This window comes from Pan troglodytes, chromosome 8, assembly GCF_028858775.2.
Source record: "Pan troglodytes isolate AG18354 chromosome 8, NHGRI_mPanTro3-v2.0_pri, whole genome shotgun sequence".
Lineage (NCBI taxonomy): Eukaryota > Metazoa > Chordata > Mammalia > Primates > Hominidae > Pan > Pan troglodytes.
Window position 1 is genome coordinate 26,501,584 of NC_072406.2, and position 20,036 is coordinate 26,521,619.

Sequence of the window (20,036 nt, forward strand, 5' to 3'; positions counted from 1 at the left end):
TAACTCAAATGTTATTTTTCTTGCATTTCACAGCTTGCTTTTATCTTCCAAGAAGTGTAAATTTTAGTATTTGTCATCTCTCAGGACAGATACAATTAATAGGAAATAGAAGTTTGAAGAAACAGAGATGGCACATCATAGCAAACTAAGTTCAAAACAGAATAACTCCAGTGCATCAAGGTTAAGGTGGGACAGTGGTTTGTGATGCCAGGGAGAGTGGGGAAATTGTGATGATGCTGGTAGACCTGGGCAGACTGTGTTCCCAGCCACACCCGCCAACAGAGGAGGAAGGTGCTGGTACTGATGTCCCCACCCAACAGTCTGTCCTGGCCTTGGTTTTCCACAGTGAGGGCTCGTTCTAATGTTGTACAATGTCATACTCAGATATCACTGTGACCTGTTACTATGCTTTAGAACCTGAGAGGCCTCTGTTCACATGGCAGCATGTGTGAGCGGATGCTCCCGGAGCAGGTGGAGTGGTGGCACTGGATAGCGGTAAGAGCGGGGGCTCCAAAGGCAGAACTTCCAGCTTCACATCTCAGCTCCGCATCTGCTCGCTGTATGACTTTAGCAAGCAACTGGATCTTTCTAAGCCTCAGCTTCGTTGTCTTAAATGGTAGTTGGTAATAATAGTCCATGCTTCGTAGCATCACTTTTGTGTTCAAGCAGAATGCTGAGCACACTGGCAAATAATAAGAGCTCGTAAATATTAGTTGTTGTGTCACTGTTGTCATTAGAGGGAAGCCAGAGTCCCTTTCAGGAGCCCTGTGTTTAGGGGCAGTGTGTCCTCACAATAACAGTAATAATGATGGTGTTAGCAGCAACAGCAGTAATCATGGAAACGTTGATTAAGCATTTACTGTATCTGAACCCTGCGGCTGTTCCTGCTTTCAGCCAGTTCTGCATTGAGAAGGGCCGGGGATGTGGTGGAAGCTAGGTGCCACCAAGTAGGGGGGTGTAGATTCACAGCGGTCTATTCTGGTCCCTCTTGGGAAGGTTCAAAAGCCAGTTTTGGCCACTTGTGCTCTTCTGCTGTGCCTAGACAGGATCGTTTCTGATGGTTATATGCATGGTAGTGGCTGAGGTCCACTGTCTGGAATTGAATTGGGGTTCCCTGCCTCCCACTCCCTCATTTGGAAACCTTTTCTTGTTATTAAATCAGTTAGAGGGGGCCAGGCGCGGTGGCTCACGCCTGTAATCCCAGCACTTTGGGAGGCCGAGATGGGCAGATCACTAGGTCAGGAGGTAGAGACCATTCTGGCTAACACTGTGAAACCCTGTCTCTACTAAAAATACAAAAAATTAGCTGGGCGTGGTGGCGGGTGCCTGTAGTCCCAGCTACTCGGGAGGCTGAGGCGGGAGAATGGCGTGAACCCGGGAGGCAGAGCTTGCAGTGAGCCGAGATCGTGCCACTGCACTCCAGCCTGGGCAAGAGTGAGACTCTGTCCCCTCCCCCCGACAAAAAAAAAAATCAGTTAGAGCTTAGTGTAACTTACCAGCGCAAGTGAGAGACAGACTTTCGTAAGATATGACAGCAATCTAGATTTTTTATATAGGACCTATTTATAAATATTGTTGAATGAGTACTCTCCGAGTTACTTTTTCTGTATTCACCATCAGGTCACACAGTAGAGTAGTTCATTAATTTCTTGTTGTCTTCTGTTTTGCAGTTAGTTAATGTTCCATATAAAGAAACTGTCATGTGACACCAGTACCTCCTAAAATTGGTCAGTGTGGTAGATGGTTTAGAGAAAAAAGGAACCTGTTCCACAGGGCTGTGACCATTCGAGGGAAGCACATTCAAAGATGTAGATCCCCTCAGAGAAGTTTTCCATTTCCCTGAAATTAAAGATCTTCAAATGACTGCAAATAACATGAGGATATATAGAAAAATGCCCTTCCCCAATTTCCAAATCATGAAAATTTGGCTCAGCAGATACGTATTTCTGTTTGTAGTTGTTTATAAAACAGTGAAGACATACCTTTTAAAATCAATCACAGTCCTTAGATAAATTCCTCCCATTCTTCCTCCCCAGACTCCTATCCATTAAGAGTTGTGTCTCTGAATTCAAATTTCATAAAACACTGAGTTCCCTTCAGAAGTAAATAGTGCATTTCCTAGGAGTGTCATTGCCAACTGCAAAGACAGAGCAGTATTTTTCAGTGTTGCAGCATAGAGCCTGCAGCAATCTGGAGGTTGTGGCTGTGATTTCAGTCTTTGGGGGACAATTAGGAAAGTAAAGCTGAGGCCAAAAATAATTGACACGTGGAAAGAGACAGAGGACAGTCCGAATCTCGTAGGAGGAAGGGAGCGGTCCTGAGAGACCAGAGCTAGGCAGTCACCTGTCGCTAAGAATGGAACTTAGTGATCTGCTGTGGGCCCAGAGCGCTCAGTGAGAACTCAGAGGACTAGGAAACAGGCTTGATAGCAGTATGACACTTAATGCTAAGCTCTGCCTTCTGGTGATTTCCTGACCTACTCCAGCACTTCAGAGCACTCTAGGGTTTGATCTCAGTAAATAACTTGGAAATGCAACCACCTTTTTGTTGGAAAGAAAGTAATAATGTATCCGGAAAGAAAGCAGGTTGGAAAACACCAGTGTTTCCAAATCTTTGATAGATTTGAATTTGGGGATTCATATCATTGGCTGCTTTTCAGCCACATGTGCTCACCTTTGTACCCCCCCTACCCTGCCCCACCCCATGAGGTTAATGCTTCACACAGAAGGATGGTAGAACGAAGTGGGGCAGTTTCAATGAAAGGGAGCATTAAGCTGAGCTCTGCCTCTTTCCTTTGTCTGCATGTCTGGTAGAACACAACTTAATGGATTGTGCCTCCTCCTTCCCCCAGTATACTCCCATGAAGCCCCTAAAGAATAAGTTTATCCCATAGCAATCTATGGTATGGTGTCATATTGGGAGTCTTGAGCCGAAAAGCACTTTCTCACGGTATATTGATGTAAGAGCTTCCAGCTGTCCAGAGCGCAAGAGCCAGCGTCAGTCCCCAGAGGGTTGCTATGGGAACACTGTTATGGCAACTGGTTTTCATCACAGACTCTGCAGTTCCATTGGCTGAACTATAACCACACGCTAGTCCTTTAATGGTTAACAGTAACTTTAAAATCATTTGAAATTTAAAAATAATTTCTGGTGGTGTGGAATAGCTAGGGAGGGCAGTGTGGCCAGCCACGCAGCTATGGTGTGAGCTGACCCCATTCAGAATATTGGAAACATGCTCATTTAAAAAAAGAATTTATTTTTACGTTGATCAGAACAATTTACCATGAGAGCATTGATTATTTATTTTTCCGCCATTGTAAACTTTATACAACTTGCTTAAATGAATCCTTGTGTTGCCTCTGCTGGTCACTCTCACTAGGCCACTTCCGTTGAGTCTCTTCTTCCCTCTCTGTAAGCACCAACTTCCTCAACTTTTTCTCACAGTGTTCAAGCTTAACACATCATTTTACCAATGAGAGCAGCTGAGAAGTTCCGAGTTGCCATTTGGTGATCTCAGACTCTTTCACTGAGCTTCAGGCCGGGACAGTCAAGAGTCACTCCTGCAATCCGCTGTCCTGGCCTTTCTCAACTCACAGTTTTACAACTTGCCAAAACTAAATTGCCTTTGTGGTCAACTGCTTTTCCTTTCAGACTTAGGAGATGTTAGGAACCATGAGCGTTGCAGTCTGTGCAGTCTGTGCCTGCCTTTCTAAGTTTGGCCATCCTGGGAAGTAGAAGTGTAAAAGCTGTAGAATTTGAAACTTTTGGACCACAACTCAAAACAAGTGCATGGAGACCCAGTATTACATGTACACAGGCACGTCTACCTGAAACAAAGTCACTGGCCGTACCGTGTGCAAGGCACATTCTTATGTTTTCTAATCTGTTGTGTTTCTTTTTAAAAATATGCTGGTGGTTATCCTCAAAATTGGTTGACAACTCATTAATGTATGGTGGTCAGCAGTTTGAAAACCACTGATTTTTTTTTTTTTAATTTCAAACTTTTATGTTAATTTCAGGGGTATATGTGCAGGATGTGCAGGTTTGTTGCATAGGTGAACATGTGTCATGGTGGTTTGCTGCACACATCATCCTATCACCCAGATACTAAGCCCGGCATCCACTAGCTATTCTTCCTGATCCTCTCCCTCCTCCCACCTGCCATCCTCCAACAGGCCCCAGTGTGTGTTGTTACCCCTGTGTGTCCATGTGTTCTCATTGTTCAGCTCCTACTTACAAGTGAGAACATGTGATATTTGCTTTGCTGTTTCTGTGTTAGTTTGATAAGGATAATGGCCTCCAGCTCCATCCATGTCCCTGCAGAGGACATGATCTCATTCCTTTGTATGGCTGTGTAGTATTCCATAGTGTATATGTACCACATTTTCTTTATCCAGGCTATCATTGGTGGGCATTTGGGTTGATTCCATGTCTTTGCTATTGTGAATTGTGTCACAGTGAACATACATGTGAGTGTGTCTTTATAATAGAATGATTTATATTCCTTTGGTTATATACCCAGGAATGGGATTGTTGGATTGAATGTTATTACTGTCTCTAGGTCTTTGAAGAATGGCCACACTGTCTTCAACAATGGTTGAACTAATTTACAGTCCCACCAATAGTATAAAAGCGTTCCTTTTTTCTCTACAACCTCACCAGCATCTGTTATTTTTTAATTTTTTGATAATAGCCATTCTGACTGGTGTGGGATGGTAGCTTATTGAGGTTTTGATTTGCATTTCTCTAATGATCAGTGATGTTGAGCTTTTCTTCTTGTGTTTGTTGGCTGCATGTATGTCTTCTTTTGTGAAGTGTCTGTTCGTGTCCTTTGCCCACTTTTTAATGGAGTTGTTTGGAAAACCACCGATGAAAGCAATTATCAGTAGAATTAAAGAAGGAAATGACCCGTTAGATGAATCTAGGACAAAAGGACTATAGTTCTTCTTTGATTTTTTTTAATATGGAGATAACACTTGGCTCTCATTGTTAGTGTGAAATTTAGCAGATTATAGAACCTACAGTACTTCAAAATGCTAAATACTTCTGCCGTAATATGTAATTCTTAAGTTTAAGATGAGGAGACGTCCATAGAAGAACCGAGAAAAGAAACTTGTAAGCCATCTGTTAGAAAATTGGCAGTACGTATAGCTGATCACCTTGGGCTGGTTGCACATTGTTGGATAAAGCAAGATTAAACAAGGTATTACAAAATAAATGGGAGGTCAGTTAAAGTACGAGATAGGTTTGGCTGGGTGTGGTGGCTCACGCCTGTAATGCCAGCACTCTGCGAAGCCAAGGCGGGCAGATCACTTGAGCTCAGGAGTTTGAGGCCAGCCTGGGCAACATGGTGAGACCTCATCTCTACAAAAAATACAAAAAGTAGCCAGGTGTGGTGGCGCGCATGTGTAGTCCCAGCTACTTGGGTTGAGGTGGAAGGATTGTGTGAGCCCAGGAGGTCGAGGCTGTAGTGAGCAGTGATCACACTGCTGCGTTCCAGCCTGGGTGACAGAGTGAGACCCTGTCTCAAAAATAAGTAATAAATTAATTAAGTATGAGATAGGTTTGGGGCAAGAATAGTTGCAAGGAGTCTAGTGTTATGCGTCAAGTGTCTGTTGAGAGGACAGTGGTTTGGCCCTTTGAAAATTATTTCCTAAGACTCAGTGCTAAATTACATTTCTTTTAATGTAAATTTTCTTATTGGCAGTATAACATACATACAGAAAAATTACTAGAGTATCACATCATGATAGGTTTTTCACAAAGTAAACATTTCACAAAGTAAACAAAGTAACTAGCGCCCCAATCAGAAAACGTAATTGTTATTAACCCCCCAGAAATCTCTTCATGTCCTCTTCTAGTCATAGCCATGGTCCTAATTTCTAACATCATAGTTTTAAAAAAATATCGACGTGTAATTCACATACCATCAGTTGTACCCATTTAAAGTGTACAAAGGTTGTCAGTATATTCACAGTTACACAACCATCACCACAGTCTTAGAACACTTTCGTCATTCCAAAAAAGAACCCCGTTTGCCTGTGTTTAACAATTTGCCTGTTTATAAATGGAATCAAACAGTATGTGCTTGACTTCTTTGGCTCAGCTTAGGGGTTCTGATACTTACTCATCCCCAATGTGTGTAGTTGTGGTTTTTCAGTCTTGATGCTGTGTCTCACAATTTATTCTACTGATGATGGACATGTGAGTTGTTTCTGGTTTTTGCATGGATGTTTTATATGTGTTTCTTGGTGAATATACATTTCTCTATTTATATTCACAAGAATATATACCAAGGTATGAAATTTCTGGGACGTAGGGTATGTATGTAACTCTAATAACTTGGCTATTAGAGTTATTGTCAAAGAGTTTTCCAAAGGAAAACCTTATACCAGTTAACACATTCCCACAGCAGGAGTTGAGAGTTCCAGTTACTCTGCCTCCTTGCCACACTTGATATATCCTCTGTCATTTTCATTTTAGCCCTTCTGGTGGTCATAATGGTATCACGTTGTGGCTTTAATTTGCATTTCTCTAATGGCTAATATAGTTGAGTACCTTTTTTCATATGTTTAATGGCCATTTGGATGTTATCTTTTGTGAAGCTCCTGTTCAATGCTTACTTTTGTCCATTTTTCCCCTACTGAATTGCCTGCTTTTTTCTCACTGATTTATAGTACTTTCTGTATTCTGGCTAGATATCTGTATTGCAAATAAGCCTCCCACTTGGTGGCCACCCTTTGTGCCAGGTTACTTTTTATGCATTGGAGAAATAATCTTATGACTGACTCAGATATTGACATAACCTTTGCCAACTATCTTTGCCCGATAGATTTTATAAAAATCATATGTCAAGCTTAAATAACAATTCTTCCTCTTGTTTAATGATGTCATCACAGTGGCATGTTTAAGAGTGTAAGATTTGTGAGAACAGGAAATTATGTGAATGTTTGCACTTTTTTGTTAACTGTTGTATTGGATTATTTCATTTGAGATATGGCTGTTTTTGTTTTGCTTCTTTTGATATGCAAGTTCATGTGCCATATATGTGTGGTGTAGACACTACTAGTTACTTACGCAATGTTCATTCTCTCTCCTTCTCTACTAACAGAGCCCTAATTTGTTTAGAACTGTAATGTGCACAGTTAAAACAACTTGTCCTCCCAGGACCTTTTGCAGTTAGGGTTGGTCGTGTGACATGGTCCTGCGAAGAAGATACGGATAGAAGTCTGTGGGTGAGTGGGACTGCCTGGAAACCTGTTGCTTTACTAAGAGAAAGAGACAGACTTAGCTGATATACATATTTTGTCCTTTGCCTGTGATCATGATGCGTAGATGCTTGGTGGCCATCCTGCAATCTTGACAATGAAGATGTGCTAAAGATGGCAGAGCAGAAGATAAAGCTTGGCTTTTCTTTTTTTTTTTTTTTTTATGGCATCATGAAATCATTTTGTATAAAACATGAACTGCTTTTTTAAGGTTCTACAGAAAAACAGAAGAGATAGGACATAGGGAGAAAGAGAAAGTTGTTGCGGGGGAGGGAGAGAGATTTATTATAAGGAATTGGTTGATATAGTTATGGAGGCTAAGTCCAGTGATCTGTACCCCGCAAGCTGGAGACCCAGGAAAGCTGGTGGTGTAGCTCCCGTCTGAATCCAAAGGCCTGAGAACCAAGAGAGTCAATGGTGTAAATTCTAGTCTAAGTCCAAAGGCCTGAGAACCAGGAGAGCTGATGGTGTAATTCCAGTCTGCAGGTGGACTGGAGCGTAGAGAGAGCTAATTCTCGTTTACCCCATCTTTTTGATCTATTCAGGCCACCAGTGGATTGAATGATGCCCATATGCACTGAGAAGGGCCATGTGTTTACTCGGTCTACCAATTCAAATGTTAATCTCATCCAAAAACACCCTCACAGATACGTTTGGAATGATGTTTAACCAAATATTTGGGTACCGTCTTCCCCAGTGAAGTTGACACAAAATTAACCATCACAGCTGCCTTCCTCTGGGCCTCATGTTATATGAGAACAGTATTGGGTAAGTTGGGTTTCCATTATATTCTGCTCAACTCAGTCTCCAAGCAATACATGCATTACTCAAACTTCTTGACCTTCAAAATCATCAAGTGACTTGTGGCAAGTGTGCCATGTTGCTGAGGTCTTTGTTCATTTCGACTGGAATAAAATCGGACTTTGCCACGTCCTCCTAAGATAAAATAGATATGAGAGCATTTACCTGAAGTGGTTCTGTGGATGTTGGTACATTGTGATTTCAGTTACAGAAAAGCCACAGATGGAACTGATGTTAAAAGCACCTCAAGGACAACCAGGTACTGGAACAGATGCCAAAAGGAGTTCTTCTGCCCTGTCATCAAGATTCTGAATCACTCAATTTATTGGACAAAAGCATTTAGCTCTGATTCCTCTTGTGTTCTCTCCAAATCTCCATCAGAGTAAGAAGAGACTTTGAGAGAATTAAACTCTCTTCTGAGTATCTGTTATAGATGTGAAAGATACTTGAGAAAATACATGATTGTGGTTTCATCATTTTGGGAAAAGCACCTTGATATGCTTTGACTTGTTATTACTACAGTTCTGTCTGAGATGGCAACTCACGTTACACTAACATGGGCCCCAAAAAAAAAGTGCTTGTGTTTTTGTCCTTTATAGAGTTTTTTAAAAATTAAAAAGCTAAAAATTAGTTTGTCTTAAATATTATAGCGTAGATTTTAGAGGTCTCTTTGAGATTTTAGAACCTGTTAGTTCATCCTTTGATTAGGAATTTCTAGCCAGGACTCAGGATAAAGGTCCAATTTCTGGTCAGTAGGGGCGCTGGTTGTGAGGCTGTTGTCTCAGCTCCAGACACATCTTCATACTCTGCTTTGTCATGAGAGACTCTGCAAACCACATCTTTCCTTTGCTGGAGAGCTTTTTGTTAGGGTATACCAGGATTGGACACGAGAGACTGGAACGTGGAGGCGGGAAGAAGGGAGCTCCCCCCTTCTATTTGCTTTCTGTTTCTAACAACGATGGCACAGCCGTGGTTTTCCAGAAGCTGAGCAGTGGCTGTTCACTCCTGAAGGAATAGTGGGTTCCAGGGTGCGGTTTTCCACACTTGTAGAACCAGCTTCATCTCTCCACTCAAAGATCACCGCACCATCAGCCGGTGGCCCCTCTTCAGAGGTTTGAATCCGAGCTCTGTGGAGTCCCCACATTTCTGAAGTACCAGTTACCAGGAGAGTGGTGTCCATGCCTGAGAGGTTTCACTCCCAGCTCCTGGAAAAGCTTCCACATTTTAATGATCCCAGCCTTGCCTCTGGTTCCCAGCCCTAAGTGTGGTGGCTTCCTATTGCAGTTCTCTCTGTGATACCTGAGAGTCCCCTTTTTGCCTATCTCTTCACTATCTGGTTGACAGTTGTTTGTTCAATCATCTCACTTAGAATAATTGCTATGGTCTTGGTCCGAGATATAATAGGCAACCAGGTTTTCAGCTCCTGGAAAAGAGCCATGAGACCCAGGTCCTCTTCTATGCAATCCCAAGCTCAGGTGGATTTTTCACTAGCTTTCCTCAATACAACATAGGGATCCCTCCCTAGATGATGTGATTCACCCCCGTGGGGATAGCTGCGAGATTAGGGGAAACTGATGTTTTACCTACACCCTGGTCATGAAGACCTTGCTTTGCTCCCTCCTTCATTCCTACCCTGCTGTTCCTCAGTCTCCTCAAGACCTATGTCCAATCAGTCTGTTTTCTCCTACTTAATAGCACCTTCTCAGCTTCCCTTTTCTTTTTAGTCAGTCTGGATCCCATTACCATCATTTCAGTCACCTTCCAGTCCCTTTTACTCTCACATGTTTTTGTTGTCCTGCCACACCCGCTGACAACCCCAAGCCAGAGTCATTCCAACCTCTCTCCTCCCATGCTCTGACATGATAGTAGCTGCCCTGGAGGAAATTCACAATCTAAGCATCCAATGTCAGCTGGATCCTCCCTGCCATAGCTCTCCTGATGCCTCTGCTCTATCCTGATCCTACCCTGCTGCCTCCTTTTTATCTCACTTGGAGGGTGGCCTAACCTACCCTTCTCATACAGCTTGAATATGGAGGCAATCTTAAGGCCTCTTTCTACCTCCAAACCTACCAGCATCTTGTCTTACTTGATTTGGAGAAAAAGCTGTTCCTCTTTCTGTCATAGGCTAAATCTTCCACTATCCTGCTTTCTTATCTATTATGTTATCTAATTTACTTTCTATTGGCCCCCTCTACTTCCAGTGTAATTAAGTCTTATAAGGGCAGGGAATTTGCATCTGTTTTGTTTGTGCAGATGTGAGGTGTGAGGAAAGGAAAGCTGATGAAAAAGAAAGCTTGGATGATTCCCATATTTTTGGCCTGAACACTGGAAGGCCTGGAGTTGCCTGTAACTGAGCTGGGGAGGGCCATTCATTGGTGAGGTTTGGAGGGGACAGTCAAGAGTTTAGTTCAGGACATGTTAGCACATTAGACATCCACGTGGGGATATTGTGTAGGCAGTGGAATATACAACTTTTAGAGAGGAGGTCTAGGATATAGGGATAAATATCGGTCTCATCAGCATAAAGATGGCATTTAAAGCCATGAGAGTAGATGGGAACTTTAAGGAATAATTGTCAATAATAAAGGGAAGGAGTCTAAGGACTGAGCCCGGGGACACCAATGCCAAGAAGCCAGGGAAGAAAAACTACCAAGGAGATTGAAAAGGAGAGCCCTGGACTACGATACCAGGTGGAAAACCAGGACAATGTGGCATCCTGACATCCCAGTGAAGAAAGTGTTTCAATGAAGTGTCCCACTTCTTCACACTCCAAAGTGTGGCTGGCAAGTGATATTAGATGAGAACAGAGAATTAACCATTGGATTTGGCATTGCAGGGAGTCATCGTTGACCTTGGCAAGAGTGGGTTTAGTAGAGTGGGGAGGGGTGAAAGCATAATTGGAGTGGGTTTGAGAGAAAATGGATAAATGAAGGAGAAAACAATTAGCTCGTGGGGATAAAAGTTTATGAAGATAGAAATGGGTTTCTGATTTAAAAAATCAATCTTGGTGCCATTATAATCCTATGGGCTCTTGAAATTACTCTCCACACTGTTTTATTCTTGTGAATGCAGTGCAGGTTCTTCAGCTTTGCTGGAGTACGTATCGACTTTGCTGGGAGCATGACTTTGTGCAAGGCATAAAGGTTATACCTCTGCAGCTCTTCTACTTTGTCTCTGCCATCTCTGACAACTCAACTCAGGTAACCAATGAGAGATGCCCTGTTGATCTCTTATCCTTGGGAATAATTTTAATCTCTTCCTCCTGTTTAATGCTAGTGTCCTCCTTTCCCCATAAATGTGGTTGTGTGCCTGTTTGTCTCGTCCATGAGAGTAAGCTTTTAAGAACTGGAACTCTGCACCAAATGTGCAGTGAAATGACTTTGTTGGAGACCCATTGTCTGCCTGCTGGCCCTCATCAGTGGTGACTTCATATTCCTCTTTTTAGAGAGTTTTACATAGAGCCTTTTTGAAATGGTATCCTGGGAAAATAAAGAGCTGGCTGTTTGTAATACTTTCTACCAGGAGTGGGGTGTTCACTTTGTGTTCTCTAATAATTAAAAGTTCGGAATCACCTTTTTTGGCACAATGAAAGGGTAGATAGATAAACAGATTGATAGATGAAGAGGTGAAAAGTAGGAAGCAGTGGGAAAGAAATGGGAAGAGGATCTTCCTATCTACCAGTTGCTTTCATGTGGTAGAGCTTAATGAGAAGATAATACGCTAATTTCCTGAGCTGTGACATATTTACATGTAAAAGACTTACGTGAGGGCCCTTTGTCTTTTTTCAAGTGTAGATGATTTTGAGATGGCCTGGTTGCTTCCCCAGGGAGAGGAGGCTTCAGGCTCTCCCACGGGCAGTTTTTAGGGTGTAGGAAGTAGAGAACACTCTCTCGATGGGCTCACTTCCAGATGTGATTCTCAGTGGATTGTTTTCCTTTTCGGCAGCATCAACTGGCTCTAGTGGCCAAGGCTTCTTCTGTAAGGCTTCCCATCCAGGAGTTTTTTCATCCAGGGATGCTATTGGAGGCCAGACTTCCAGTTTTGCTAGGAGGAGATGCCTATTAAGTTAGGGGGCCAGGGATTCGATTGCAGCAGTCACTACTCAAGTCAGTCAGTCACCATTTCATCCGTAAGTCAGGGACTCTTTGTACTTGCAGTCCCCATAGGCGCTTGGCTCTCGTGATGTGATTTAGAGAGTCAGTGGCAGGGTTTGAGCTGCAGTGTGAGCACAGAGGATTAATGGTAGTCACAGAGAGCCTAAGCAGCCTGTGTGAGTGACCCTCTGCATCCTACATGGAACGAGGGACAACATGGAGAGACTAAAGACGATCCCTCAAAGCCTAGCTTCCTTCATTGCTCCTGCCGTGGACTGTCTTGCAGGGACAGTACACATGCTGGCACATATTACACACAGGGAGCCGTTTGCAGTGAATAGTGATGCAAAGGCTGAGATAGTATCCTCATAAAGATTGACCTCTAATCTCAAGTCCTTTTTTGTAGTAGCAGGAATACATAATTTAGACAATATTATCTTGCACAGTTAACAAAAGGAAACTAGAATAAGAGGGAATTCACCTCAGCTGAACAAACCAAGCTTCTCTGTATCATCTAGCAAGCTCATAAAAATGCCATCTATAGATTGACTTTAATAAAGGAGCCCACTGAGGACACAAGCACCTGAATTACAGATTCCCAGTGCACACGCAAGCATTTATCGCTGACAGACAAAGAAACAAAATCTCCAGGAGGCAGCTGGGATCTTTTCATTTTGAAAATGCTTTAATAAGTGTTGACAACACTGTTTTGCAAAATGTAAAGGTACTATACAAATTCTTAATACAAAAAGAATAAATTAAAAGCAGATTTCTTTTTTTAAGTCTGCAACTTTGTCTACAACGTACATCTTTTTCATTGATTACAGTTGAACAGAATCCAGTAAAATCATTTTACATGCTCTACAGTCAGTTTCAGGAGCAACCTAATCTTTTTTTCCCCCATTATTAAACTAGAGTCCATTTTACACAACTTGTAATAAACTATTGACATTAATGTATATGTAAAACTTTACACCTAGTTAACTAAGCAGTAACTGGTCATCTGATAGCACCTGGATGGGGTTTGCTATATTTAGAACTAAACTAATACTGAATGAAAACAAATTGGAATTTTAACAGTTTCAACACTCACCTGCATATAATGAAATAAAAAATCAACCTGGCTCACAACATAGTCTGATGTATGTGTTTTCACCAGTCTTCTGGCTGAAACAGGCAATTTCTTTTACGCATCCGAAGAATCCAATAGGGGCTTTATATCAGACCAAGGACTTCGTATTTCACCTTATTTTGTTTTAAAGAAATAGGGATAAAGAGTTTGCAAGTGCTTGTGTACAATAACTACATCATTTCCCACCACACTGATCATTAATCATGTCAGTCTCAAAGGACTAACGTTTTATGTACATTTTGTATTAACTGAACTCAGCTAAACAGTAAAACCTGTTTTACTTAATCTCTGTCTTGACTACCAGACTATCATGATGTTTGTTGGAACTGTAATTCCTGCTCTCCATTTCTCTCTGTCCCCCAAGTTGAAAATATAACCCAAATCTTTAGAATTTTTGCCTCTCATTCCTTGCAACTCCAGTGGGCTAGAATCTTGATCCAGTTTTCTCCAGACTAGATTTCAAGCTACTCTGCATGATGTAGAACCTGTAACCATGTAACCTCATCAGCTTCCTTTTCCCTTTTGACTTTTCCTGTTGCACACAGTTCAGTCTGACTATTCATGAATCTTCTTTGGGAGAAAGAAAAATGGCCCAATGTATAATGTTTCTGAATGGGGAAGGGAGGAAAAAAAAAATCACTGTTCTTTGTAGCTCTAACCATGAAAGTAAAAGCAACAAAAATATCCCCCAGTGAATCCCTAGAATCATTTAATAATGTAACCGGTTTCTCTTTATCCTGCAGGTGTACACTTAAAGCGTTCTGGGAATATGAATCCCTTCTGCACCCTGGAATCACCAGTCCAGCCATGCATGGAGCTGGGGAAAGCAGGCCCTGAATTGTCTAGAGAGACTTGGTGGAGGAGGCCACGGCCCGCCTTGTCCCTGCCGGGTCCCAGCCAGGTGTGTGTGCCCCAGCTCGACTCTCGGTGGTCTCCACAGGCTGCAGCAGAAGGAATACCTTGGTATTTGTTTCATTTTAGTGTCCATCCTTACCCTCCTGGTCTGGTAGAGCCTATGGTTATTCTTGGATTCCACATACGTGAAAAGCGAAGATTTTTCTTTGTTTTTATGCTTAAGCTAACTTCAGTTCTGCTTTCCCGCAAAACTACCCCCACCCTGGCTCCTGTCCCTGGCTGTCAATGCTTTTCCAATAGGAACTCATTAGAGTGAGAAAAAAATTCCACCCCCACCCCCATCCCCCCACCACTTGCGCCAAAAGCACAGCATACCACCTCTGCGGAAACCTTTTTGTGCCATCTTGAATAACCCAACTAAAGTTGTGCACTTGTTACTATAAAAGTATTTTTGAGGCCTTTGAAGATTGATGGCTTTCCAGTTGTGTTTGAAGCATAGTTCAAAACATGTAAACGTGCAGCTCCCACACATTAATTTTTTTCTTCTTTCCTCCTCTTTTGGTATCTGCACACAAATGTGGTGCATGACAGTAACTGATGATGTAGACACATGGGCCCTTTGGGAGCTGATATTTTTTTCAACCCTGCTCTGCCTGTTGGCTAGTAGACACATGAGTCAAATCTTTCTACCTAAGGGCATAGTTGGGTTCTTGGAATAAGTGACACATAGGAGAAGTCGGATCTGAGCTCTTTTGTCACACAAGTGCTAACGAACAGAAAATGAGCCACGACAGTTAAACACTGAATGGATCGCAATGTGCTTTTCCCTTGGTTTCCCATAAAAACGAAAATGAAACACCTTGTGCAAAAAAATAGGATACGCTTTTACTGGTCGGTTTAATGAGAGAGAACCACTTTTGGCCATTATCACCTTATGTTACTACAAATCCTGAAAGGAAAGCAGCTTTGAGTCTTGGGCTCGGCTGAACCCCCTGCATGGACCGGGGCTAACAGTACCCTCTACGACTCCCACAGGTCTCTCTTTGTGTCCAGATGGATGGCGACTGTGAGTCAGCAACGCCAGCCAAGACTTCCTCGCCTTTACCGTGGCATTGGGGCAGTTTTTCAGGCTCTCTACGGAGAGAGAAGTGGGCCAGTAAGGGAGAGGGCTAGAGAGAGGACACCAGTTTACATAGGGTTGACTTTCACTTGTGTGTAGTAGCAGTTCACAATTTAAAAGAAATTTCCTTGCAGAAAGAATGTCTTCCTCTTGGCCCCTCTGAATTTTTTATGTTTTTATTTATTTGTAATCTTTGGCAGCATAGAACTGATTGTGGTCCTCCGATGCATTTCTGGTGTCGAGAACTTCCTTTCTCAACCTCCCCTTCCCCCATAGCCATCCCCACAAGCTGTCCCATCAAGGAATATTTCAGGTGTAAACTGAATATGCCACGAGGCCTCCTCTTCATGAAGTGCTTGGTTGGCCTACGTATGGGTGGCAGGCTGGACAGAGCTGAATCGTCTTTCTGGGTCACCCTGTAACTCAAGTCCCCTTTCCCATTCTCTCCCAACGCTACTTATCCGCAGGAATTGGATGCCGGCTGGCCCCCCTGACAGTTCCTGGCCTAGGGGCTGTCATGGCAGAGGGAAGCCACCAAGGTGCCATTGAGGATTGGTGTCTGGCTCTCTATGGGCAAGAGCGCCAGGGGACACACAGTGGGACCGGAACCTTCCAGAATGTCTCCTCAGTCAGGTTTTCAAGGGGGAGGGAATGCGGAGACAGGAGAAAAAAAGTGCTGAGGGCCGAAGCTGGTGCAGGGTGACGGTGCGTCTGGGTAAGGCAAATGAGAGGCAGTGAGGTGATCTCAGAATGGCGTTGAGGCGGTCAGATTAGGCCGGGCTGGCTCACACGAGGGTCCCGGGCTTGGCTTTTTCCTGCCCGTACCACTGGACATCAGCTAGTTCTGGATAGAGGGAGGAATCCAGGAAACAGCTATCATTGTAGCTCCTATGGGAGGCCCAAGAAAGGAGATGAGACAGTTAGTGGAGGAGGATGGGTTCAGCCAGGCCTGCACTGAGAAGGATGTGTTCACCTTGACAGGGCCCTGTGCTAATCACGAGTCTTTCCTGTTCAGAGCAGTGAGGCCTGAGACCCTCAACAGTGCTGTGTGTACAGAAGGCCCCCAGAATCCACACAAAGGGGCCGCCTGAAACCTAGAGCATTTGTGAAGGAGGAAAATGGAAGGTAACTTACTCATCAGTGCGGTGGTTCTTCAGCGTGGCTGCATCCGGGGAGCACCTGGGAACTCTCAGAAATACTCATGCCTGGGCCCAATTGGTTTGGGGTGTGTTTGAGCGCTGAGAACTGTCAAAGCTCCCCACCAGGTGATTCTCAGATGCAGCCAAAGCCAGAACCTCTGGGCTTTCCTCAGGGGACTTTTCCCACACGACAGCTGCCCGGGTTGTCCTCCATTGAGACCCCAGGGCTAACCAGATGTCACTAGGAAATTTTTATTCTGTCCTGGAAGAACATTCAAAATGTGAGTTTTCCCTATAGTGAAACTGTGGTGGTATTTTGAATTGTGTTTTAAAAGTTTAAAAAAAATCAATGGTGACTTTGCTTTATTCTAAATAACATGCATTGTTTTGTGATTATAAAAGTGTGTTCATTTAAAATACACAGTAAAGTCTATAGAAGAAAATAAAAGGCTTTTTTTTTTTTTTTTTTTTTTTTTTTAAGTATTTTAGGTTAGGTATCACCATTTAGGTTGGGTAGAAGTAATTCTTAAATCTTAAGAAGCAATCATAGATATGTGGAAGCCAATAGTCATTACTAGGGATCATGATTCGGAAAAACAGCCTCTCTTCAATGATCCTGAATGAGCCCTTTGAATTCCTCTCCTGCAACTGATCTCCCCATGGGGAGTGGTGAGGGATGGGTGACAGGAAGGGACCCTAACCCAAAGTAGTTCAGAGCGGGTGAGTTTTAGGAGCATTTCGGTACCAAACACAGCTTCACGATTGAGAATCATCAGTCATCCCCAGCTTTCTATTTCATTTGCTAACCTCTCTAGGAACAACTGGATGTTGTAAATGTTTCTCATCTGGCCTTAAAATCCATGAAAGCTGGAAAATCACAAGGCATCTGTGCACATACTGGTGGATTTTAATGAGAGTCCTGTGTTTGGAGCACCAGAAATAAACCAGCTTCAGAAGCAAAGTAAGAAAAGGCCCTTGATTATGACACTGGCCATGGGTATTACTATATGTAGGTGGTATGTGGATGTTTCTGGGACACCTTTCCTGCAAACTTTGTCTCCACCCTAAGCTGACTTTTGAAATTGTGCCTGACTGAAAAACTTCTAATGGGAGAGGTGGTTGGGCCTTGCAGGGGTCCTATGTTTTTCTTAGGGGGACAGTCTCTTCCTAACTCCACGTGGTCCTGGTGGTGCTCTCCACCATGGCGCCGTCCTCACTCCCGTGGGGGCCAGGGGACAAGGAACCCAACGGGGCCGGGCCAATGAGAGTCCCCCGATCAAAATCCCTGGTTCAAAGGTGGCCACGTGCCTGAGCAGCTTTGAAACCACAAGGATGTCATTTCCTCCTGAGAACTAGGAGGAGGAAGCAGAGCTAGAGATGGAAGGAGACCCAGCCAGCCCGGGCTCCAGTGACATCGGCTGGTACACGCTTTTGTTTGCTTACGCTTGTTGAACTGAGTTTTTCATATGTAACTAACGAATAGTGGCACATGTAAGTAGTTTCTTAAACTGTTGATGAAATTTTTGTTTCTAACACAAACATGATCTGGGTCTGTTTGGGATAAAACTTCCCTAAGGGGTTTCATGAGATCTTAGGAACACTTAGCCAGTGTTTCCCAAAGTAGTCCTGTGAGTTGCTCTGAGGGGAAAAAAAGCTTCCATGGATAAATAAATTTGAGGATTCTGCCTTTCAGAGGCCTGAAATGTAAATGTATATGAAACATATATTAAAGGTTCTGAGAAGTCCTGGATTAGTTTGCCACAGAACTTCTGGAACAGTATCACCTATTAACATCCACAGAACACACTTTGAAAAATACTCTTAAATGGGCTAATATTATGAAATGTAGTTGACTCTCTTGTCTGTCTGTTGGATCCTAAACAAACAGTTTCTGGTTGAAACTATTGAAGTTGAGTCATAATTGTGACAATATAATCTGCTTCAGAGGGACTAAAAGTGCACTATGTATTGATCATAAAGGCTCAAGAAAGACCATTGAGTTCAAAGCAGTGATGTTTGGATAAGGCAGTAGATGAGGTTAAGGGTTCCTGTGGTGGTTTATTTGGTATATGAAGAGCCTAACTAACTGTTGACGGGCCCATGTGTTTTCCTGTGGTTCATTATGGAGGCTTCTGGGTCACAGAACCCACATATGAGAGGGCATCGGGAGGATCTGGATGATGGGGTGGGAGATGCTGGATTGGTGGTTTGGTTCTCAGGTGGCTCCTAGAGGAGCCGCAGTATGGAAACCACTGGCCTGCTCCTGCCTCTGAGAAAATGAAGCTGGAGGAAAAGATGTAAAGATGTATTTTTCCAAACTTGCGATGTTTTATACAGACTCTTTCTTAGTGCTTCCCCATAGTTATTGAAGTACGTAAGGTATTTTTAAAGCTATAAATGTTGCTTCAAAATGTTGCTTCATGTATTGGTCTTTTATTCTCAAGTTTGGGGAAGAGACCCTTGTTCTGGCTGCTCAGCTAAGCCTTTGCCTTTCAGTACAAATTCAATTTTACGGTAGTAGTCAAGGAATGCCATGTGCTACGAAAGAGACCCTTAGGAAGCATTTATTCTTCACAAATACTACAAATGGGGCCACTAAATAGTTGCCCTAGTAAAAACCTAAAAACCTAAGTCAGTCATTCACTGGAACATGAGCTGGGGCAGGATGAAGATCTAGGTGTGCTCTCTCAACTGTGACCCAGAAGAGCAGCTTAGCCCTGGGCGGTCTGGGTCACAGAAGTGGTGACTTCAGAATCTGTGGGGGCTTTCCACTGCAAGAATGCCCTTTCCCAGGGCTATGCTCAGAGATGTGTGGCCTGCAAAGGGTACTGGCTAAGCCAGGGCCGTCTGATACCAGACAGATGGCAAATTCACCGACATCTCACAGGATTTTGTGGTTTATAACTGCTCGGCATAGGGAGGTGGGGCTGCTGGGAGGGAGGAATTTCAAACTGAATTATTTTTTTAAACGTATAACTAACTTACAAAACCAACTGGTGGCACACACTGGGGTTGTTGAACAGTCCCGCAGTTGGTAACAAGGCTAGAGGATAGGGGATGAGGCCCTCTAGGGGCATCCTGTCTTACCTGGTCTGGGAAGGTGCTGTTGCTCAGTATAACGTATGTGTGTCCCTGCATGTGCACATGTATGCATGAGCATGTATTCGTGTATGTATGTAGGTATTTCAAGCAGTGCCTACATTCCCACCGCAGCTCTTTCAAACCTGGTTAATTCTACTTCTGGCTGTCAGCCCTACCTCCATCACCTTTAGCAGATGATCACCCTCCCATACTGGGGGAGAAAAAGGCCATTCTTCCTACTTCAAAAATACTGCTCTCATGACATCATCCTGGCACTGGGGCTGGGGGAGGGGGTCTACCTTCCTTCCAAAGCCTAAGTCCCTGTCCCAATTCCCCATCTGTCAACTTTGCAATATTGTCCTAACTTACTTTTCAAAAGTCCAGTTTTTTCTCTACAGGAAACAAGACTCTACTGTTAACCACCCCTCACCCTTATCTGTGCATCCATGTTTTTGCACTTGGGATGGTCTCTGTCTCCACCTGTCTAAGCCCCCTCCTCCCACGGCAGGCTCACATAACATCTCCGTGAACTCGAAAGTGACCCCC

General features: G+C 43.4%; 1 protein-coding gene across 15 annotated transcripts in view; it reads right to left on the bottom strand.

Moving 5' to 3' along the window:
* Nucleotides 1-15,010: 15,010 nt before the first annotated feature.
* The window catches only part of FRMD4A (FERM domain containing 4A), a 688,079-nt gene continuing 683,053 nt past the window's right edge, over nucleotides 15,011-20,036 (bottom strand). For all 15 annotated transcript variants that reach the window (XM_063781409.1, XM_054660740.2, XM_054660742.2 and 12 more), the window contains one exon: nucleotides 15,011-16,158. Coding sequence is in view for 10 of the 15 variants with exons in the window: in XM_054660740.2 (XP_054516715.1) it covers nucleotides 16,056-16,158 (103 nt within the window). In the remaining 5 variants the exon portion in view is untranslated. The remainder of the gene's footprint in view (nucleotides 16,159-20,036) is intronic.